Below are 24,611 nucleotides of genomic sequence, written 5' to 3'. Positions count from 1 at the left end.
GCCTTGGAGATTAATACCCCAACTTTGGAGTAATACCCTAACCCCAAGCTTTTCTCCCTCTCTGCTGAAGCTGGAGGGTAAGAGATTCAAAACAGATAAAAGGAAGTATTTCTTTACACAACACATAGTTAAATTGTGGTGATGGCTGCCAGCTTGGAAGGCTTTAAGAGGGGAGTGGACATGTTCATGGAGGAGAGGGCTATCCATGGCTACTAGTAAAAATGGATACTAGTCATGATGCAGACCTATTCTCTCCAGGATCAGAGGAACAGGCCTATAATATTAGGTGCTTTGGAACAGTTGCAGGACAATGATGCTGCAGTCGTCTTGCTTTTGGTCTTCCTAGAGGCACCTGGTTGGCCACTGTGTGAACAGACTGCTGGACTTGATGGGCCTCGGTCTGATCCAGCAGGGCCTTTCCTATGTTCTTATGATCCAAACAACTGAACAGAGAGCTATACATACCAGCGGGCTCCGACAACGCAGCGCAAAGGGAGGCGGCACCAGGAACCCTCCTAGCCAACCACAACTGCGATGCAGATGATGCCGATGATGACGACTGCTGTGACACTCAGGCAGATGATGATCATGACCTTCTTCTACCGAGCCCCGGAAAGAGGACAAAAAGAGGTTGAGGTAGGCGGGTATTTCTTCATACAACACAGTTAAATTGTGGAACTCCCTGCCCCAGTACAAGGTGATGGCTGCCAACTTGGAAGACTTTAAGAGCGGAGCGGCCATGTTCATGGAGGAGAGGGTTATCCACGGCTACTAGTCAGAATGGATACTAGTCATGATGCAGATCTATTCTCTCCAGTATCAGAGGAGCATGCCTGTTATATTAAGTGCCGTGGAACACAGGCAGGACAATGCTGCTGCAATCGTCTTATTTGTGGCCTTCCTAGAGGCACCTGGTCGGTCACTGAGTGAACAGACTGTTAGACTTGATGGGCCTGGGTCTGATCCAGCAGGGCCTTTCTTATGTTCTTACGTGTGTGGGGAGGGAGGCTCAGCACTACGGCTGCTTTCTGTGAACCCTGAAAAGGCATGGCTGCCTGATACCGACTCAGACGACTGGCCCAGCTAAGTCACCACCACTCACTCTTGACCGGCAGTGGTTCAACAGCCTCTGGTGGAAAAGTCTTTTTGCAAACCCTTTGTCAGAGGACCTGTTATCAGAAAATGCCAGACAGAACCTGGGGCTTTCTGCATGCAAAGAGTGCATTCCCACTACTGAGCTCTGGCCCTTCAGGGAGAACAGGGTGTTATGAAAAGAACTGGAGATTCCTGACGTCCCTTCCATCCAATTTCATGAAGCACCACCCTCATGTTTTAAGAACTCCTCCCTGCAGCCATAGAGGCTAGAAATGTGGGCTCCCCACCCCTTAATGACAGAAGCAGTTCTCAGGATGTTTAATTCTGCTCTCGCATGCTGCGGCTTCAGCTAGGCATGACGTGACGGTGGCCTTTTCATTCAGAGGGGGCGCCACATAAATCATGTTTTGGAGCCAGGCAGCTCACCTTGCGGGCTTTCTTCTGGTTCTCCTGAGCTGTATGGAGGTGGATCTGCCCTTTCTTGACGTAGTCCTCTGAGTCCAGAATGGCCTTCTCTATCCTGTTAATCGTCTCTCCCTAAATCCAGATGAAGGGGAGGCAGTGAGAAGACTCCAAGGTGAACAGGGGAAATGGACAAGTAGCTCTGGGACAGAAGAAAGAAGTGGGAGCTAATAGGGTAAAACGGGTCAATAATTGGGGCAAACGGGATGGGTATGTGTGGGGCACAAGGGGGAAAGAAAAGAGTACCAGGTCAAAGTGTGATGGTCAACAGGAATTGGCCCAGTAAAGCAACAGAGGAAGAGAAAGGCACATAAACACAGGTACTCAATAAGAGTCACTTCCTCTCCAGCTTTAGAGACCCAAATGCGGCAATTAACCTTATCTTAATTCTCACAAGTGGCACATGAAGGAAGTTTATTTGCGGAGGACAGTAAATAACGAGAGGGGGCCAGAAGACGGATGACAATATGACGCCTATTGGGAAAAGGAATCAATAGCTGCCTCTTTCACACCAGAGAGGAGGAGTGCCTGGCTTCTACCCGCTCCCCGCCAATACCTGCAGCTCCACTTCCGTGGCCAGGTACATGAACATTTCGTGCAGCTCCTGGATGCTTCGCTCCAGCTTGAGAATCTCACTGTGCCGGGTCTCTATTTCGTTCAGCGCCTGCTTCGTCACTTGCGTGTCCTTCATGATCTGGGGGGGCGGAGGTGCAGGAAGCTGAGCGTCTCACAGTGGCTTCAAGCACCCTCCCTCCTCCTGCCTTTCAAAGCCCCGCTTTCGGATACTCACGTTGGAGACAAACACCTCTGTTTGCCCACTCTCCAGCATCTGGTCCAGCTCTTCATCTGTCACCACCCCACTGCCAGCTGGAGAGAAAAGAACGCAACCTCAGCACCAAACATAACGTCTGTCTTGCCTGTGAGTTCAGGGAGGCATATCGTATTCTTTCTTCATTTCATTCTCATAATCCCTTAATGGCAGTTAGGCCAAGAGAGAGACTTGCCCAGAGTCACCCAGTGAGCTTACCTGGCAGTGTGGGAACTGAAACCTGGGTGCCCCAAATCCATCACTCTAACCATCATACCACTTTGGCTCCTCGGCTTTCCTGTTGGGTTCGGGAAATAAAACCCAAAGGCTCTTGCTTTCAGCATCCCCATTTGAACCATTTTCTTGGCCAGTCCTGCACTGAAACCAGGAACGGAATCTGAGTCCCGTGTTCTGACGGACTAGGATCCCCCACCTCCCAAAGGGAGGCTCTCTCTTCATGAATCTGATGAGGGCCCCTACTGTCCTTCTCTAGCACCACACTGCCATCTAGTGGAGCACTGCATCACTGAGTGCACAACCCAGCACAACCTCCTTAGTCTTCAGCACGCTGGTCAAGGGCCCAAAATCTCCAACACCGGGCGACCAGAACAACCATATTCTGCAAATGAAATTCGGAAATGTCTGCATAATGCCCGGAATGCTTTATTCTAACTTCCTGCTGAGGTTTTCAAGCCTTTTCTAAACCGGGTTTGTCTGCCAAGGAATCCCAGCGTGTTGTGCAGACTCTTGTTCTAAGACACACAGTCAGGATTTTGTCTGTCATAAATGGAGATGGACAAACAGTCTGGTGGTAGAAACTCCCAACCTGAGACTCTTGAAAAGGTCAGCCTTCAGGAAATGAGGCATACAGAAACAAGAGCCATGTAAGCATAACGGTGAGGACCAGGGGTATCAGAGAGTTCACTCTTGACACCACAGGAAGTGGAACGGAGGAGTCCCAAACGTGGTGGTGATGGTGGAGGAGGAGAAGGGAGAAGAAGAGTTGGTTTTTATATGCCAACTTTCTCTACCACTTAAGGAAGAATCAAACCGGCTTACGATCACCTGCCCTTCCCCTCCCCACAACAGGCACCCTGTGAGGTAGGTGGGGCCGAGAGCTGTGACTACCCCAAGGTCCCCCAGCTGGCTTCGTGTGGAGGAGTGGGGAAACCAACCCAGTTCATCAGATTAGCCTCTGCTGCTCATGTGGAGGAGTGGGGAATCAAACCCGGTTCTCCAGATCAGAGTCCACTGCTCCAAACCACCGCTCTTAACAACTACACCACGCTGGCTCTCTGAGATGATAACAGTTACAAAGAACCATATTTCTGCTCCTTCAGAGAGCCACTCCACATGAATCACAGTCCGTGCCTTTTGTAATACGCACCACAGAGGTGTCTTTTCCAGCTTTAGCTTCATTCCCCCTCCCATTTATATTTTCACCCTTTGGGAGGATACAGAACTAGCAAGGGAGAAGCAACATGGCATGCCCCTAACTGGCTCTTCTGAGCCGGGACTATGTACTGCTTAGGCCAGAATGGCGTAGTGGTTAAGAGCGGTGGTTTGGAGCGGTGGGCTCTGATCTGGAGAACCGGGTTTGATCCCCCACTGCTCCACATGAGCAGCGGATGCTAATATGGTGAACCGGGTTGGTTTCCCCTCTCCTTTACATGAAGCCAGCTGGGTGACTTTGGGCTAGTCACAGTTCTCTCAGCCCTGCCTACCTCACAGGGTGTCTGTTGCAGGGAGGGGAAGGGAAGGCGGTTGCAAGCCGGTTTGATTCTCCCTTAAGGGGTAGAGGAAGTCGGCATATAAAAAAAACAACTCTTCTTCTTTACAGACAGAGCTCGTAGGACATCAACAGCTGCCAGGACGGACTCCTTACAGCATGTCTTACTCCTATTTATGCCATATCCCTCTTAATTTCCAAGGATGCAGCAATGAGGCAAAGGGGTCTTTCTGGATCTTCACCTCATACAAACACACAAGCACAAACCACCTTTGTTTTCTGTTGGAGCCGAGCAGGTCTTGTGCCCCAGCAGTTTCCTACAATGGTTCGCTGTGTGGACTTTGGGCTAGCTGTGCCGGTCAAGGAATTGGGAAACCCTTTTTCCCCCTTCCGCTTGTTGTTTTGCTGTGAATCCCCAAGCCAAGCGTGCTTGTGCAGCTCACCTGCCAACTTCCCCGGTTTTCAAGGTCATCTTTCTTTGGAGGACGACAGAACAGTCGCTCTCCGTCTCCACAGGAAGATGACTTGGCTGGCATACAAGCAGCTGCACGTCACTGAGGGCTTGTTACAAAACGGCACTTTCTGAGGCAGAGGAAAAAAGGCTTTCGAGATTTTACGAGGGCGGCACACCTCTTCCACCCCCCATGCCTCCCTACAAAATCCCCTAGAATTGCTTGAGGAAGAAAACCCTGTCAGATGGAATGCAGCTAACCTATAGAAAAGAGAAGAGAGAGAGAAAGAGAGGGAAAGAGTGTCAGGTCTTTAGAACAAATAGGATTTCTAAGTGCTGGATTAGCTACCCACACTTCCTGAGCTACCCTCTTCCTCTGGGGCATGTTCACAACCCACATTATGTCCGCTGCAAAATGCACAAAAGGAACAGACGCAGGTGTTCTCCCTCTGCTTTGCTAATCCCACATCTGAAATTACTGACCCCAAGGGGAGAAGGTTCATGACTTTCTTCCTCAGGAGAGCCCTCTGCTGTCCTCAGCTTCTGCATAACTGGGAACTCAGGCATTTTCCCCCTGCTCTGTGACGATCGCCTGGGCTTCCAGGATCGGAATGGAGCCCACTGCAGGGTGATAGCTAGGCCTAGACTCTGCAGAGCATTCTTGGGGCCAGGTTGTTTTCTCCTAAACAAGACCAGCAGTGGCCCATATTTGAACACCAGTAGTGATTTACCCAACTCGCGGTGCACGCCATGGGTGACTAGAAGAAGAGTTGGTTTTTATATGCCGACTTTCTCTACCACTTAAGGGAGACTCAAACTGGCTTACAATCCCCTTCCCTTCTCCTCCCCACAATAGACACCCTGTGAGGTAGGTGGGGCTGAGAGAGCTCTAACAGAGCTGTGACTAGCCCAAGGTCACCCAGCTGGCTTCATGTGTAGGAGTGGAGAAACAAACCCGGTTCACCAGATTAGCCTCCGCCACTCATGTGGAGGCATGGGGAATCAAACCCGGTTCTCCAGATCAGAGCCCACCGCTCCAAACCACCACACCACGCTGGCTCTCTAGATGTAAAGGAGGGCAAAGTTCCTTTACATGGAACCGTTACATAGAAAAAGGAATTGTGGCAGCTGCAGTTTGCTATACAGGAGTGAGCAAAGGCGGCTCCTGCCAGAAGTCCCTCTTCTACAGCAAGGCCAGCCCTACTTTGCAGCAGGTCACCCCTTCAGAGAGAGGGGGGAAATGCACATATTGGGCTAACTGAACCTGCAAGCTGCGGTTAAAAACAGGGTCTAGAAAAGGCATCAGATTACCCATTGAGACAACACCGGCAGGGTTCTTTTGCTAATGTGGGAATCGCTGCACCTGAATCAGTTCACAATTCTTTGATTGCTTGTTACCCTATTACACACTTGCATGTGACCCTTAGTACCAAGGCTTCTGTAAAAACGCTGGGAACAGCCATATTTTGAGCTCTTGGAAAGAATAAACACATACAGACACCAACATAACCTCTATTCTCATCATAGAATTTTGCACTTAAATAGATATTATACAAATTATGCTTACTCCCCCCCATTCTGTTATTCGTGGGGAGGCATAAAGGACTAAAAGGAAAACACTTAAAGATCTCATCCTGTAAACAGAGTTCAGCACCCACTCCGTGCGTGCACACACACACTGTTGAGATTTCACCAAGCACAGACCACATTTTTAAATGTCTCTTGCAACCATAAAGAATCAGAGTTGGAAAGGGCCATACAGGTCATGTAGTCCAATCCCCTGCTAAATCCAGGCTCAGCCTAGAGGATACTACACAAGTGTTTTGTCTAGCCGCTGCCTGAAAACTTCCAGTGAGGGGGAGCTCATCACCTTCCCAGGCAGCCAATTCCACTGCTGACCAACTCTTACTGTAACTTTCCCCCCTAATATCCAACCTTTCCACCTGCAATTTAAACCCATCACTGTGAGTCCTATCCTCTTCTGCCAACAGGAACAGCTCCCTGCCCTCCTCTAAGTGACAGCCCTTCAAATACTTAAAAAGAGCAATCACATCCCCACCCCCCAACCTCCTCTTCTCCAGACAGAACATTCTTAAGTCCCTCAGCCTTCCCCCAGGCCTCTGATCATCCTCGTCACCCTCCTCTGCACCCAGGGACTAGAAATGTGTTCCTTCTCACCCCTTCACTGTATGGTGATGCCTGGTACACACATAAAACCTGGCTAGCAAGCTCTGCGCGACAGCTTATCTATTTCTGCGCATCCCACCCCAAACAGCAGCAGTGCGACTGAGTTAACAGGGCATTTAATTTATGTTTGGAAGACTTGGCTTTGGGCAAGTCATGATCTCAGTGTACCCTACAGCCGGCACCTTCCCATGTTCCTGTGACCAAAGGGCCAACACAGCCTTGCAGCAAGGGAGTGACTTGGCTAACACAAACATACAGTCATCTTTTGGACTGTTGCGAAGGAAGAAAAAGAGACTCACTGATTTGCAGCTGTCGCCTTATCCGTTCCAGGTTCCTGTCTCGGTACTCTGACTGTATCGAGTTGCACTTATTGATCAGGTCCAAGAACTGCTGAGACAGGATCCCGTGCTAAGGCAGAAAGGGAAAGAAAGGGTTAAGGGCACCTGAGGTTGCCTTGCCGGCTCCCCTACCAAGCTCACTGCCTCTACTGCCAAGCTAGCTGGTGGGGCTGCGTCTCACCTGGGTCCTTTTCATGCGGGTCTTGATGGAGTTCCGATTCTCATCTTCTTCATCCTTCTTGGGTTCGATCTCTAAGTTACAGGAAAATAAAAACGCAGGGTTACCGTTAAGTCAGCTTGCTTCCTCTTGGAGCTACAGAGTTCTTGAGCTGCAGGACATCTCTCCCGCAGCTGAGGGGCAGGGGGTCCAGGAGCCCAGTATCCAGTGCCCTCGCTTCCTGCCACCCATGAAATCCCCGGCCTCCTTTCCCTGCAGAGTCCGACTCACTCTTCAGACGGGCCCGAATGTCCTTCGCCAAGTCCTTGATCTCCTCACGTAATTTCTGTAGGTTTTGCTTCATGCCTGGAAGTGCAAGATTTAAAAAAGGCAAGCGCTGGCAGGGGCGACAGAAGGGTTAGGGAGCCCTTGCTTACTGTTTGTGTGTGTGTGGGGGGAGTCACATGGTTTTTTTCACCACATCCAATTCCTGCAAGCGTCCAGTTTCCAGCCTACGTTAAGCTTCCAACCTTTCTGCTAGTGCTTATCACTAAGGGATGCATGTACTTGCCACAAAGGTTTAGCACATTGTTTTAACTAGCAGCATTGTCTTAACTAGCAGCACACACCATCTGAAGTATTATTAGGATTCCCTGCCATCCATTGCTTTCCAGAACTACATGACCACCCCCCACTTCTCTTCCCAATTGCTTCCCCTCTTCTGAGCAAACTTACTTTCCTCAGGAAGTGGTGTGGCCAAAATTGTGATCTGGTGTTTCTCTAGATCTAACACTTTGCTTTCCAGAGTCTTCAGAGCCTCACGGATACCACGAGTCTGATGAGAAGAAAGGGATATGATAAGAAGAGACAACACTAACTACAACTTATTAGTACATGGAAACAACAGTGTACATGCAACCAGTCTTCTACTGTCATCTGCCTGTCCCCACCAAAGGCTGTAGAAAATGCCCCACGGCACGCAGACGGTATTTAGACACTGTGAGTTAGCTAAAGGTTGCTCATGGTTATTGGAACACATTATAAGGACTCAGTTCCTCCCTAACCCTCAGCTGCATGTTTACAAGGCTGTCCAACCCCTCTGATACATCAGAGCAATCAAGCCAGTGGCAGTGTGTGTGTGTGTGTGCCAGCCTATGTCCACTGTGACATCACAGCACACCAGCCAATTGCAGAACGAGAGAAGTCAGAAGCTGAGGAAGAGATTTCATGGGAGAATGATATTGCTACCCATCAGACTGATGGATGTGCACATATATTTACTCCATCCCTTCCCCAAATGCACAAAAAGGGCACAATACCATTTGGAGGAAGTCGTCAGTAGGATCTGGGCAGTCTTTGAATTTTGCTGATCCAGGCCGCACAACCAGCGCCACATGCTCTGCTCCTTCATTGTCAGAGCTGTCATCATTCTATGAAAGATGCAGAGAGAGCAGTTTAGGCACGTCCAAGCAAAAAACAACAGCACACCACTTACTGTGCATGCGTTGTGGGGCATCGGCACAGAGGAACAGGCACAGAGGAGAAACTGTGCTCTTCATCAGTTAAAATCCAGTTAGAGTACAAGGAACGTATTACAGAAACAAATCCCCAACATTTTGAGGGTGCTTTAGGACATCGGCATCAAGGTTACAGTTTTTTAAAAAAAACAGACTAGATTGTTTTGTATTTGGTACTGGCACACTCCAAGGTCTTCCCCTGTACTCTGTGTACTACTAGGCTAGCACAGAACTTTAGAGACCAATAGCTACCCATCTGGCTTGAGACCAGGACCTCTGAAGGACCATCTCCTCCCCTATTATCCAGCCCACCAGTTGAGATCTGCCCCTCAAACACTGCTCTGTGCCCCCACCCTCAGAAGTGAGGTGGGGGTAACTGTAGCCAGGCCATCTTCCATGGTGGCATCTTGCCTTTGGAATGCCCTTCCCCCTTGAGGCTTGCCTGGCACCTACTTTATTTTCTTTTAAGTGCCAGAGTAAAACACATCTTCTTACCCAGGCTTTTAATTACACTTCCTATCTTATCAGCTTGTTAATGGTTTACTTCCATTTTATGGACGGTTTTTATGCTGCTCGTGTTTTTTAATGGCTTGTGCTGGTAACTGTAAACTGCCTCCAGCAGGACTCTGAAGAGGCAGCACAGAAAATATTCTGAATAAACACTCTAATGCTGACATAAATATGGAAAGAAGTAAAATGGTCACCAAACCATAAAAGAGAATATAATTGCATGTGAAAATCTGGTATTTGGTAGCCTTTGATTGTAAATAATGACACACAAAATTGCTCCATGTAGGAAACCTATGGTCTTCAGTGATGTTCATCTTGAGATAATCACTTGTTTTCCCATGTGGAAGCCTAATTGACTACTATGCCTTGCTGGAGAATGTCTATCTATTGACTTGTGCAAGAGATTCTGTGCAAAAGGGAGAAAAAATGTCTAAGGATAGGAGCACTACAAGAGAAGCTGGACAGCGAGGGATTTCCACTTGGGGGAAAAACACTGTCCTCAGTCTTTGAGCATCTATGCATTACTAACATAGCAAGTGTGAGCCATAACAAACAGTACATGAAAGATTAAGGATCAACACTCCAGAGTTTTACACACACACACAAACATATATTCTGGCTGCATTCTGTTCTCATTCAAATTCTTACTTATAATTAGGGTTATAATTCCACCATCCCCTAGGAACATAACTTCAAAGGGAGATTCCAGGGTGAAACTATTGAATTAGAGTTCATCAAGAACTTCGATACCATTTCCCAAGGGCTTAATAAGGATTTGGAATTCCTCAGCTATTACAGGTGTTAATTTTGCACGATTATGCCTCACCCTGCAGTTCATAGCCCTCTGACCCTGCTGTTTACATTTTTTTAATTTACAACCTCATCTATATGTCTGCCTAGTGAGAATGAAAATTTGCTTGTCTTTTCAATGCCATGAGCCTCCTGTTCACTTAAGAAGGAATTTGTAGGGACATAGAAAACCCATATAATGTCTTTCTGGGTAACAAATACCATTTCCCAACAACTTAAGTTTTCAATAAAGCAAACAGAAAGTTTTTACCATTCACTGTCATGAAGATATGATTGAAAGAATATGGTCAAAAACTAGAAAAACCTCTGAAGCCAGAAAGTTGCCTGAGAAAGGTTTTCTAATGGTTGGGGGCTCCCTTCCCTTCCTCTTAACCCAGAATAAAATTGCGCAAAACATCTTAAGCAAGCGTGCTGAATTGTACATCAACAAAGACTCCGTTCTGCAAAATTTAAGTATTTGTTTTGCTACACAGCATTCAAACTGGGGATGTCAGTTTTATTTAGTAAACGGTTTAAACTATCAAAAATGTTACTCTTTAAACATTAACAAGCACACTGTCTAGCCCACATGCATATTCTGGAATACATGAAGCTGCCTTATACTGAATCAGACAATTGATCCATCAAAGTCAGTACTGTCTCCTCAGACTGTCAGCGGCTCTCCAGGGTCTCAGGGAGGGGTCTTTCATATCACCCACTACCAGATCTTTTAACTGGAGATGCCAGGGATCGAACATGTGACCCTCTGCATGCCAAGATTTGGCTCTCCCACTGAGCCACGGCCCCTCCCCTTCCTACATATTAGCTCTGTTTCCTTTCCTTTATTAACAATAAACTCCAACTGGAGGTCTTGAGCTATACAATAAAATCACAGTTCAACTATCAATAACAATTAACAGAATAACTGATAAAGGAAAATTATGCCACTAGCAAAATCACAAGATTGTCACGTTAACACGAAGCAGGAGTGTTTCAAAAGATATTACAACATACAAGAATTTGGCCATAGATTGCATAACAGCAACACTAACATCAGCTAACAAAAAGGAAACTACCTGAGATTGCATCAGCTCTTCTACAGATTTTTGTAAAAAAAAATTAACATAACAACATATCTGGTATCAGCCTTCTGCACAAACAGTAAGGCAAGCACTGGAAAACATACATTCCACAGGCAAAGATGTCCCTGGAATGCAAACTTCTCTAAGCCTTGGCAAACTTTTACAGCAATATATAAATGGTAAACAAATCCTTATTGCCCAATCACTTTACCATTTGATGTTTTACATCCCTAATTCAAACAGTTAACCTTTTTTAAAAAATCGTGCTAGCACAATAAAATATAACAATTAAAACTACTGCAATCAAACCGGCATTAACCAGAAAACATCTTTCACCCACTCCCAAACTGCCTCTAAAAATAAGATCTTCACAAAACACCAGAAAGTAAGAAATGTGGTAGCCAGGTAGGTTCTCAGAGAAGGGATAATCCCAGACTTTGGGAGTAGTAGCTAAAAAGGCAGCATCCTGTATCTGCCCACCCACCTCACCTTCGCCTCCAAGGGCACAGAGGGCTCCCAGCTGAAGTCATAAGGTCCTCATACTACGGGACGGTCTCTCCTGGTATGTCCCCGAGAGCACTACGCTCCGCGAATTACCGGTACAACTTACTGGTGGTCCCCTGCCTGAAGAGGGGCCTTGACTTGGTGGTAGAGCATCTGCTTGGCATGCAGAAGGTCCCAGGTTCAATCCCCGGCATCTCCAGTTAAAGGGACCAGGCAAGTAGGTGATGGGAAAGACCTCTGCCTGAGACCCTGGAGAGCCGCTGCCGATCTGAGTAGACAATACTGACTTTGACCAAGGATCTGATTCAGTGTAGGACAGCTTCATATGTTCAAGAGTGTCTGGCTGTCCTCAACTAGGGACAGGGCCTTTTCAGCCCTGGCCCCGGCTTGGTGGAACTCTCTCCCTAGTGAGACCAGGGCCCTGTGGAACCTAACACAGTTCCGCAGGACCTGTAAGACCGAGATGTTCTGCCAGGCCTACTGTTGAGGACAGCAATGGTGTATATCACAGTTGGCCTCCCTGCCCCTCCATTTCTTGTTCCATCTTACAGACTCTTGGTGAGGTCCTGATTGTCTTCCTCCTGACTCACTGTGGCCCGGCCTTGGCCAGGAAGAGAGCAGGGTATAAATCTAATAAAATAAAATAAAAATACAAACATCCTGGCCCCCCAGCTTTAAAAGTCATCATCAGTATTTTGAACTAGGCTCAGAAATGTATTAGAAAACCGAGATGATACCGCACCTTCACAACATGAAGCTGGTTTATTTCAGCACACAATTTCCGGAGCAGCTTAGCTCAGAGTACAAACAGCTTGCTTATAGGACACTTTGCCCATTCAAATGGCTAATTAAAGAAACAGCCACTAAACGTAAATTCCAGAAATGCAGACAACACTCCAGTGGCATCTTCAAAATTTAATTTAATTGTGGTGTAAGCTTTCAAAGGCCATCCAGCCACCTTTATAAGGTGCACCTACACAGGTGGTAGCAATATCACCACTATTTAACCAGGCCAGAAAATTAAACCATAAATTAGAATTCTACCCGTAATCAATTGGTGGGGTAGAGCCTGAGGAACACTGTCCAAGCAGGGCTCAAAAGTTCTCTCCTTCCTGTGTCAAATTTGATGACTGTTTCTTTCCATCCTGTCGGCAGCCAAAGTCAGAAGCTGTTTTTAGAAGCTGTTTTGCATTTCAAAGTGAAACCACCTTCTAGAAACAGTCACAGGCGACTGAAGCCCACAGCACTGAAAAGTCGACAAGAAGTCTTAAACATGGATTCTCTGCACTTCTGATAAAGAGGGGGAAATGGGCAGATGGCGGGGGTGTCTTTAAGCAGACTTCCAGTTGATAGAGACAGGGGTTGGGACAACTGGAGAAGCCTAGTTTACAAGGTAAGATACCTAACAAGAAAAACAACCCCAACCGTAACTCAAAGATACAATGCATAAATTTTGCCATGAGCCATCCATAATCTTTGTTCATAACCTGAGACAGAAAACCAAATGCCCCCTCTCCTCCCACAAATAAATGCATTCATTCTGCAACTCTACATCAAGTAGCTTCTCATCTTCTTCTCGTGTACTTCACATTATGCATTGCCATTCCGTCAAGGAGCTATGTCAGGGTGGCATACGTGAGGCCTATTCTATATTCTCGGCTCAGCCTATCTGACAAGATCGAGATAGGGTGACTGGAGAACTTCAAGGTGGAGCAAAGTTTTGAATCAAAAACTCCCCAGTCGAGTTCACTGGCCTTCCTCAAGTGCAAGAGATTGTTCATGATTTCTTGTTGCCGCACTGGGAGATAGGCATATCCAATGTTTATTTTTATTCAGTCCCTTCATTTATATCCCACCTTTCTCCCCAATAGGGACCCAAAGTTGCCTTGACAACTGAGGCTCACATCTCCAACTTCTTCAATCGCTGAAAAGCCAAGGCAAGACCCTAAACACATTCTGTTCTATTCCCACTTCAAGCCATTTTTCTCTGGACTGTGGTTATGGGGGCTAAGAAAAAGCTTTCTGGATGGTTAGCTGAGCAGAGGATAAGAAAGCCATGGGACACTGTGGAAAGGACAGGCGAGCAGGCTTGCTGAAGGTGGATTTGTTGACCATGTCAGAGGAAGAAAAGAGGCAATGGGGATGCAAAAGAAGGGTGCCAGAAGATCAACATGGGGTAGTGGTTAATAAAAGAGATGGGGAGACCAGGATTCAACCCCATTTAACCATGAAGTTCGAAGGGTGACCTGGGAACACCCAGGAACAGAAGGGGGGGAGCTAAAGCAATGCAAGAGGAACAATTAAGTGTTTGCTGTAAAATTCCCTTACATGGCAAAATTAGAAGCTGAAAAACTCCCTAGGTGGTTAAACAGTCTTCCTCAGGGGAAATTTTTAAAACAGGAACCTCATATCTCCTTCTGGCAAAACAGGAATGAACAGAACCCGCCTCACAAGATTGTTGCAATACTGTAATTGATTGGTGGTCAGGATAACCCCAACACTCCAATTCTTGGAAAATAAAACACAATTACACATACATATAAATATATAACATATAAAAATGAAATTATTTACTGATGCAATGCCAGTATTACAGGACCGGAGGCCAGGATAGGCCAAAAAACAGTACAGATGACCAAGGGATGGGGAAGAAAAGAATGGGAAAAGATGACATGGGAAGGGAGAACTAACAGCCTTAAAAAAACAACCCAAAACTCTTGAGCCAGCGTGGTGTAGCAGTTAAGAGTGGTGGTTTGGAGCACTGGACTCTAATCTGGAGAACCGGGTTTGATTCCCCGCTCTTCCACTTGAGCAGCGGACACTAATCTGGTGAACTGGGTTGGTTTCCAGTCTAGCCAGTGTCTGGAGTCTAGCCATCTGGAGAACCGGGTTTGATTCCCCACTCTTCCACATGAGTGGTGGACGTTAATCTGGCAAACTGGGTTGGTTTCCCCACTCCTACACACGAAGCCAGCTGGGTGACCTTGGGCTAGTCACAGTTCTTTCCGAACTCTCTCAGCCCCCCACCTACCTCACAGGGTGTCTGTGGTGGGGAGGAGAAGGAAAGGTAATTGTTAGCTGGTTTGAGTCTCCCTTAAGTGGTAGAGAAAGTCAGCATATAAAAACTAACTCCTCTTCTTCTTCTCCTGAACAGCAGCACAAGAGAACAAAATTTAGAAGGCGAAGCCATTCCTGATAGGGTTACCAAGCGACTGTAAAAGCTTCACCCGTCCAACTCCTGCCTCTCAGGCGCCTGTCAAAGGCATGGGAGGAACACCAGGACTGGGAGGAAGGGGGGGAAGGTGACAACCTCAGCAGTTCGTGCACATCTGCAGAGAACACCCTACAAATAAATATTCATCACGCACAAATAAATACTTATTATTAATGAATAAGCCACGGAAAGAGATTACATGAATGAGGAAGAAAGCCAGGAAAGGTGTCCAAATGGGGGAAAGATGGGGGTGGGTGGGTTCCAGGCCCCGAAGGGTACTGGAGAGAAGGGAAAGGTGGAGTTATGGGGGGGGGGTGAAAATTAAAATTAAATTAAGTTTACAAAATGTCAAATATTAAGAGAGAACTGGTATAAAATGTTCTTCTGATGGTATACCGCACCTAAAGATATAGCAAAGCTATAAATATTCATCATGCATAAATACTTATTATGAATAAATAAACTACGGAAGAAAACCAGGAAAGGTGTCCAAGGGGGGGGGGGAAGAGAAACTTGAAGGGCTGCAGAGATGGGGTTTTTTTTCAGGCCCAGAAGGGTACTGAAGAGAAAGGTGGAGTTATTTGGGGGGGGGGAGAGTGAAAATTAAAATTAAATTAAGTTTACAAAATGTCAAATATTAAGAGAGAACTGGTATAAAATGTTCTTCAGATGGTAGACCGCACCTAAAGATATAGCAAAGCTATAAATATTCATCATGCACAAAGAAATACTTATTATAAATAAATAAACCAGTGAAGAAAACCAGGAAAGGTGTCCAAAGGGAAGAGAAACCTGGAGGGCTGCAGAGATGGGGGGGGGTTTTCAGGCCCAGAAGGGTACTGAAGAGGACAGAAGGGAAAGGTGAAGTCATAAGGGGAGGGGGGGGGGTCAAAAATTAAAACTGAATTAAAATTAAATTAAAAATGTGGGGGGGGGGGAAGAGAAGGCTATTGCGTGAGAAGAAAAAAGGCTCAAGAGGGGCCGGCGGTGCAAGGGAGGAATGGGAGAGGGCGGAGCCAAGCGACCGTTGTGGGTGTGGCCAGGCGCGAGGGGGGGCGCGCGCGCGCGAGGGAAGCGCGGGGGGGGGCGGCAACGGCTCACCTCTCGGAGCTCGAGCGTTCGATCCCTCATCGCGTCTCTCTCTCTCTTTTTTCCCCCCCTTCGCACCCCGGGGACGAAGCGACGCGGAGGGGAGGGGGGAGCAGAATGGAGGGGAAGGAGAAACTGCGCAGGCGCGCACGGGCTCCGCGCGCTCTCTTTTTTCCCCCCCACCCCGCGGCTCCGCCTCCTCCCCCTCGCGTACAGTAGGCGAAGGCCCCGCCCCCCCGGTGTCAAATTGCAGCCTCGCGGCCGGGCGGATACCACAAACGCAACGTCCTTCGTCAGGAAATCAATCGCACACACCCTCAGCCAATGGAGAAACGAAGAGGGCGGGCCGAACTATAGCCTTTAGATTCTTTCTGTTAGCTGGAGTTTATCTCAGCCAATGGAGAAGCGAAGAGGGCGGGCCGAACTATATCAATCAGGTTCTTTCTGTTACGGTAGCTGGAGTTTATCTCAGCCAATGGAGAAGCGAAGAGGGCGGGCCGAACTATATCAATCAGGTTCTTTCTGTTAGCTGGAGTTTATCTCAGCCAATGGAGAAGCGAAGAGGGCGGGCCGAACTATATCAATCAGGTTCTTTCTGTCGGCTGGAGTTATCGAGTTTAGGACGCGCGGGGCAAGAAGGATAAGGGGTTTCCCCACCTCCCTTATTCAAACGAAAAAGTCTTCCGCGGAGGAACGTTTTAAAAACCGGAAGTGCCCTTTGCCCGTCCATGGATGACTTCAATATGGCCGCTGCCGGAAGTCGGTCTTCTTACCCGCCCCTTCCTTTTGGTGAAGTAGCATCATAGAGCCACGTGGGTGGCCGAGCGCGTATTAACCATTGAACCGTTCCCTTTTTGAGAACATTGGGATCTAATAAGAATATGAACTAAGTTAAATACGCGCTACAAATTATGTTGAATGTGCTTGGCTGCATTCGCACTTGTGTTTGTAAATCAACTTTCCTGCATGGTTATCAGTCGATTCGCGCTCACGTTGAAAAAATGGCTTTGGTCTTTACACACGTGAAAGGAAGAAGGGTGCAAAGTGCTTTTAAATGGCACGTGTGTGACTTTGGTCAAAGAGCTGGGAGTTGACGTTTACTGTGATAACAGCACGAAGAACGTTGATTATGTAACTTATGCGAATATGATGGAGAATTCAGGAAAAATAAAACCCTGGCAAATAGTCAAAGATGAAAGAAAGAATATTCTGTGGTTGTTATATCATCAAATGGTATAAAATTGAGAGAACAAAGAGCCAAAGAAGGTGGCTGATTAAGAAAGAAAACAACTTTTCAACAATTAATCACTGGAGACTGAAGACGTTTATTAGGAGAAATTTATGAAATGTTATTGCAATATGACACTGCATGATAAAATGGATGCAAAATTTTGGAGAAAACATATACGAGTCAATGGGGAAATCTTTGGATTAAAGAAATTAGGTTTACGGAATGTCAAACATTAAGAGAGAGTTGGTATAAAATGTTCTTCAGATGGTATATCACACCTAGAGATTTAGCAAAGCTAACAAAGATTATAATGGGAAGTGGTGGAAATGTCAGTATACAGATGCAACATTTTATCATATGAGGTGGACATGCAAGAAAATATTGGATAGAGATACATGATGGAATGCAAAAGATATTAACATTTAAGGTTGAGATGAATAAAAAAAATGCTATTAAGGCTGCAATCCTGGGGAGGGGGCGGAACTCCACAGGATCCGGCGGTAGTATAAGTGCCCCTTTAACCTGGGGCACTTACGCCATCATGGGTGGCATCCATGCTGGTGCCAGGAAGCCACGGAGCTGTGCCGGCTGTGCTGCCAGCGCAGCTATGCCAGCAGGGAAATCTCTGAAGTGGGGGCCTGTGCCGGGGTGGGGGCTTCCCAGGGCATTCCAAGGGGCAGAGCTGACATCAGTCAGCTTCCAAAAACCCCTTTGGACCTGGGAATGTCCCTTCTCACAGTGGTGTAGCTGCACCACCTTTTTTGGTGGCGTAGCCCCATTGATTTCTATGGGCTGATTTTTAGTCGGTTTATTTTTCTTTCAGAATATTTTCCCTTTTTGCAGCTGGAAACCTTTGAGGAGGAGACGCGGCTCCATTCTACGGGCTGCGGTGGATCTACGCCCCCTCTCAGGATTGGGCTGCCCGTATCTTACCAAGTAATATTCCAAAAATTATTCATGTACATGGTGATCCCAGCAAGGGTAACATATGCAGCAAAATGGAGGGCAGAGAAATACCCAGATTTGAATGAATGGATAGATGAGTAAATTTACTGAATTTGTGATTATGACAAAACTAACATCCTTTATACATAATAGACTAATTTCAGAATTTCTAGAAAAACAGAATGTCTTTTTTAGTTATATAGCTGGAAATTAAGAATAAAGTGAAAATGGAAGAAAGATTTAGGTAATGTATTCTTCACAATAACTATGTTATTTGATATGAAGATATAAGGAAAAGATAAGAGTAATGTAACTCAAAAATGTAAATTTACACAGTAAGCGCCATACAAATTGTATGAATATGAATGTTCATGTTTTATGTTTATGTTGGTTTTGTGTATTGAAATAAAACTTTTAAAACGAAAAAAAATACAAGAGCTGGGAGTTTCACTGGACAATTATGTGCTCCTGTCTATTGAAATCAGTAGGCTTGAATCTTTGCCGTGGTGTTGTTAGTAAACTAAAAACTGGGGGGGGTGGGGAGCGGCAGCCTAGACCAATATTGTGTGTGTGCGTGGGGATTCAGCTTCACATCAGTCCTGGCTCTTCAGCAGTCTGACCCAGCCTTACCAGTCACACTGCCTGCTTTGAGAGCCTGGCTTGTAATTTATAAATAGATCATTAAAAAAGACACCACGAGCCTCCGGGGTGTGCATCTCTCCCAAGCATCCTATGCAGAGGCCCACATCTGGAACTCCCAATCTCCCTGAGAAGTGAGGCCAACAGCCCACTTTGGGGGAGGCGGGGGTAACTTTTTTTTTTTTTTTTGCTGCTTTGCAGGTGGAGGGGCTTGGCTTTTAAAAAAAAGTGTCGCTAGGAGGCCAGAAGCCGCTTTCTCGGGCAGCTTCAGCCGTGCGTCAGGGCCAGTGCCTTTGCCGGCTCGCCTTGGCGGCGTGCCAGGCCTGTCTGTGTCAATAGCGCAGCCGGTGACTCAGGAGGTTGCAAAGCTCCGTGACGGGAACAAGGATGAATGGAGCCCTGCAGCCAAGGCGGAGGGAGGAGGAGGAGGAGCACGGCTGTCAGACAGGAGGCGTAGGCGGGATCTCATCCTGCAGTGTGGGGGGCCACATCTGCCTGGGACACGGGTGGGCAGATGGAGGCGTGGCTGGGCCATGCGCCGGCTTCGCCTGGCCCAAACTGCCTGGTGCATCTCTAGGGTTGCTAACCTCCAGGTGGTGGCTGGAGATCTCCCGCTATTACAACCGATCCCTAGCCAACAGAGATCGGTTCCCCCTGGAGAAAATGGCCACTTTGGCGATTGGACTCTATGGCAGTGGTTCTCAACCTTTTTTGCTCCATTCCCCACTTTCACCATCGTTCAGAATATAATTCCCCCCCTTCCCAAGATAGTCATAAACTTTATTGAATGTCGCAGATTAATTTTTTTTTAAAAACTACAATTTTACAGATTGTACATAATCTACAGCCCTGACCTGGATGGCCCAAGCTAGCCTGACCTCGTCAGATCTCAGAAGCTAAGCAGGGTCAGCCCTGGTTAGTACTTGGATGGGAGACCACCAAGGAATAGCAGGTTGCTGTGCAGAGGAAGGCACTGGCAAACCACCTCTGTTCGTCTCTTGCCATGAAACACCCCTCAAAAAAGGGGTCGCCATAAGTTGGCTGCGACTTGATGGCACTTTACACACACACACTCTACAGGAAATCACACTTTGCTGAGTAATGGTCCCAATTCTCCCCCTGGAACCCTAAAATTCCCCCCCCAGGGGGGGAATTGCCCCCTCGTTGAGAACCCATGCTCTATGACATTGAGGTCCCTCCCTCCCCAAACCCCTGCCCTCCTCAGGCTCTGCCCCCAAAATCACCAGGTATTTCCCAACCGGGAGCTGGCAATCCCTATGCATCTCCGTACTGGAGAGCAAAGTCGGCCTGTCTGCAATGGGAAATGCGAAAGAGCCTCTCCCCCTCCCAATATATTTCAGCGGTTCTCGCACAAATGCAGGCAAAAAGCGTCTCACGCGCTTGCAATGTTTTGGCTCATTTCCTGGAGGGGGGCTTCCCCAGGGGATTGCTCCCTCGCTTGGGGAAGAGGGAGGACTCAGAGAGGCATGCCCGCTCCCCCCCCCAAGCCCCGAGGGGGCCTCGACCTCTCCTGGTGGACGACTGCAACCCCCCTCCACATGAGTTGTGCGGTTTTGGCACCAGGCCTCGCGCACCCGTTTCATTTTCAGGAAATTATTCCTGGCCGGTTGGGAAGAGTGACACATTTTCAGGCAGCAGCGAGGAAGCCTTTGCGTGCCAGCCGAGAGGCCTGGGTTGGCTGACTCCCGGCAGACTGCGGGGGGATCACAAGTGCGCCCCCGACCCGAAAATCATAAGAAAAGCCATGCCGGATCAGACCAAGGTCCATCAAATCCAGCAGTCTGTTCACACAGGGGCCAACCAGGTGCCTCCAGGAAGCCCACAAACAAGACGGCTGCAGCAGCACCATCCTGCCTGTGCTCCAAAGCACCTAATATATTAGGCCTGCTCCTCTGATCCTGGAGAGAATAGGCGTGCATCATGACTAGTATCCATTTTTACTAGCAGCCATGGATAGCCCCATCCTCCCTAAGTACATAAGAAAAACACTGCTGGATCAGGCCAAGGTCCACAAAGTGCAGCAGTCTGTTCACACAGTGGCCAACCAGGTGCCTCTAGGAAGCCCACAAGCAAGACGGCTGCAGCAACATTGTCCTGCCTGTACTCCACAGCACCTAATATAATAGGCAAGCTCCTCTAATCCTGGAGATAAATCACCAGGCAACCGTAGAAAGCCACGAGGTTGCCTGGTGATTTCTCTCCAGGATTAGAAGTTCACAAAATTTTCTAGTCGGAGCAATTTTTACTAGCCCTTTACACCAGCTTGAGGGCCTCCCCTCACAATTGCCACCTCACTCGAGTTACACTCAGGTGAGCCAAAACAGTTTTAAAAAACACAAGCAGATTTTTTTTAAAAAATGGTTTGTGGGATTCGTTGACTATTCGCGATTCCTCTCCCCATCTCAAAGGCAGGCAGTCTCCCCAGGAGAGCTGCTGTGTTTTGTCCTCACGACAACCCTGCGAGGTAAGTTAGGCTGCGGAAGGGTCTTTTGTGCAAGTGGAGATTTGAATTTGGGTCTCTCAAGCCCAATGTGGTTTGCTGCCTCAGACTTGCCAGTTGTGTAACGGCCCTTGGTGGTCCCTTCTTTTCCAAGCAGCTGGGCTCAGAAGCTTTTCAAAAGAGGAAACTGAGTTTGCTCTTCTCTCTTTTCTTCCAGCTGTTGACTGTGTAGCTGTTAATTGGTGTAGGTGTGTACAGACAGCAGGCTGGTAAAAATTGCTCCGACTAGAAAATTTTGTGAACTTCTTTGCAAGATACATGTAGCTGTAGAATCATAGAGTTGGAAGGGACCACCAGGGTCATCTAGTCCAGCTTACTGCACAATGCAGAAAATTCACAACTACTTCCCCTCCACACACACCCAGTGACCCCCTACTCCATGCCCAGGTTGTCCTATGGCTTGCTGGTTCGCATACCTTGCTTTACTGGATTTAAGTTGCCTATTTATATCCCATATGCTCACTTTTACCAGGATAAATTGGGAACAATAAATGACACAAAAAGGATCACTGATAATTAATATTTACTTTGTCCTCTGGCGTATTTTTTTTAAACTGTTTTTATTTACATTGTAAGCTGGCTTGAGGTAGCAAGGTAGAAAGGCGGCCAGTAAATGTTTTAGATAAATAAAAGAAATATCTAATAAAATAGCTGCAGACAGTCACTCACTGAAAGGGGCCTTGTTTTCTCTCTGTCCCCTTCTGCAGAATGGCTGGTTTTTGATGCAGGGGCCTTAATTCCTAGGGTTGCCAACCTCCAGGTACTAGCTGGATATCCCGTGCTATTACAACTGATCTCTAGCCAGTAAAGATCAGTTCACACGGAGAAAAACGACCGCTTTGGCAATTAGACTCTATGGCATTGAAGTCCCTCCCCTCCCCAAACTCCGCCCTCCTTAGGCCCCACCCCAAAAACCTCCCGCTGGTGGCCAAGAGGCACTTGGCAACCCTACTGCTACGCTATGCCCACTCTGATAGTTTTTAAAACCACCGCCTTGCTTCTCTGGAGCCTGATCTCCAGTCCAAACCTGCAATTCCCCTCGCACTTGCTAAAAACAAATTTTAAAGCAGAACCCTAAACAAACAGTTCAGTCCACTTATTTCATCTTGTGGTAGGATTTGCCTGTCAGCCCCTTCATCAGGTTGGCAGCATGTTTTCACACGTGACCCCTTCCTGTGTTGCATTCCAAAAGCCATCTGCATGCCCAAGTATGCACAGTTATGCAACCAAGGGCCCTTTCTCCCCCACCCCGATTTCACAGAGGCATGGTCCCACACGCATAGCTTCATCACTTTAGAAGTGTTTTTTGCGCTTCTCCAGCAGGGGTCAGTGCTGCAGTTCTCTCATGCAGCAAGAGGGGTTTAAGGCAGGAATGCTCAATCGGAGACTGTGGGGTTGAGCATGCGAGCACACACAGGGCAGCATATGCCAGCAATCAGCTTCCCCCGGTGTGCCAACATCTCTTATTGTGGTGGTTTTGAAAGCCTTTCGGTTTATACTGTCCCTCCAATTTCCGATATATATTTATAACCTCCAGGTACTAGCTGGAGATCCCCTGCTATTACAACTGATCTCTAGCCGGTAGAGATCAGTTCACATGGAGAAAAATGGCCGCTTTGCCGATTGGACTCTATGGCATTGAAGTCCCCCCCTCCCCAAACTCCATCCTCCTTAGGCCCCGCCCCAGAAACCTCCCACTGGTGGCCAAGAGGCACTTGGCAACCCTACTGCTACACTATGCCCACTCTGATAGAAGTTTTTAAAACTACCGCCTTACTTCCCTGGAGCCTGATCTCCAGTCCAAACCTGGACTGGTTTATACTGTCCCTCCAATTATGTATATGCTTCCAGGAGCTGACCTGGATAACCCAGGCTAGCCTGATTTTATCAGATTAGAGCCAGCGTGGTGTAGTGGTTAAGAGTGGTGGACTCTAATCTGGAGAGCTGGGTTTGATTCCCCACTCCTCCACATGAGCAGCGGACTCTAATCTAGTGAACCAGGTTTGTTTCCCCACTCCTCTACATGAAGCTTGCTGGGTGACCTTGGGCTAGTCACAGTTCTCTCCAAACTCAGCCTCACCTACCTCACAAAGTATCTGTTGTGGGGAGGGGAAGGGAAGGACATTATACCCTGGCAAGTATTTGGATGGGAGAGAGGCTGTGGTTCAGTGGTAGAGCCTCTGCTTGGCATGCAAAAGGTCCCAGGTTCAATCCCTGGCATCTCCAGTTAAAGGGACTAGGCAACTAGGTGATATGAAAGACCCCTGCCTGAGACCCTGGACCCGCTGCCGGTCTGAGTAGACAATACTGACTTTGATGGACCAAGGGTCTGATTCAGTAGAAGGCAGCTTCATGTGTTCATGAGACCTCCAAGGAATACCAGGAGGCAGGCAATGGCAAACCACCTCCAAATGTCTCTGGCCTTGGAAACCCAATGAGGTCGCCATAAATCAGCTGTGACTTGACAGCAAAAAAGGAAAATGCTTCCAGAGGAGTAATTCACTTATTATAACTCCACTTGGTATATAGTACTAAGACTGCTGCAGGTCAGCTATTAGCTTTATACATATAACCTTTATTGGCATAGATAGTTATGGTAATGAGATCAGAAATAACAGGTGTTTCATAAAAATTACAATCAGTTAACAGTTAGGATTTAATCTTAACCTTAACCACTTCCACCAAAAATACTGCTACCTTCACCGTAACCTCAGGCATGAAGTCATTCAGCAGGAATTGACATATGGTTGTTCTGTAAGGGGCCATTAATTTTCTAATTAAAGGTAATATAATTTTTTTTGCGGGATTCCTCATGTAAATAGCAATCAAGGATAATGTGTTGTAGGGAATCTGGCTGGCCCATTCCACATGGACATAGTCTCTTGTTAAAGGGAGTTTTTGTAAATCTCCCATAAAGAACCTTGGATGGGAAAGAGTTAAAACGAGCGAACATAAAAGCTGTCTGTTGGAGGGGGCTTTTATACATATGCTGCTTCTCCTGTTAGGTAGGAAGCATGGTACAAATATTTTGAATAAATAAATAATAAATCTTTATACACCTCTTTGCTCTCTAATGTAGCTGCTCAGGAAGCCAAACTGTTGGTAGCTAAAAGGCTGGATTTAGCCTTTTTTTTTTTTTTTTTTTTGCATATATATTTCCCAAGGAGCTCCGTTTATGACTTTGAAGAAACCTGGTGAGGTAGGTTCAGCTGGCCCAATGTCGTGGGGCTTCATGAGGATTTGAACCCAAGTCTCCCCAATTAGAATCCAGTCTTCAATGTCATAGAGTCCAATGGCCGAAGTGGCCATTTTCTCCAGGTGAACTGATCTCTATTGGCTGGAG

General features: G+C 47.2%; 1 protein-coding gene across 1 annotated transcript; it reads right to left on the bottom strand.

Annotated features, from left to right (window-relative positions):
* Positions 1–515: 515 nt before the first annotated feature.
* Positions 516–15,974, bottom strand: STX4 (syntaxin 4). Its single transcript, XM_056864204.1, has 10 exons — positions 15,945–15,974; positions 8,547–8,657; positions 7,963–8,062; positions 7,519–7,593; positions 7,252–7,322; positions 7,032–7,140; positions 2,348–2,424; positions 2,114–2,251; positions 1,522–1,632; positions 516–599 (listed from the first exon to the last, which is right to left on the bottom strand). The coding sequence occupies exons 1-10, from the start codon at positions 15,972–15,974 to the stop codon at positions 516–518; spliced, it is 906 nt and encodes a 301-aa protein (XP_056720182.1).
* Positions 15,975–24,611: the final 8,637 nt, after the last annotated feature.

The sequence above is a fragment of the Euleptes europaea genome, chromosome 18 (assembly GCF_029931775.1).
Source record: "Euleptes europaea isolate rEulEur1 chromosome 18, rEulEur1.hap1, whole genome shotgun sequence".
Taxonomy (NCBI): domain Eukaryota; kingdom Metazoa; phylum Chordata; class Lepidosauria; order Squamata; family Sphaerodactylidae; genus Euleptes; species Euleptes europaea.
Note: the sequence above shows the minus strand (reverse complement) of the source record. Positions and strands in the feature narration are given on the sequence as shown.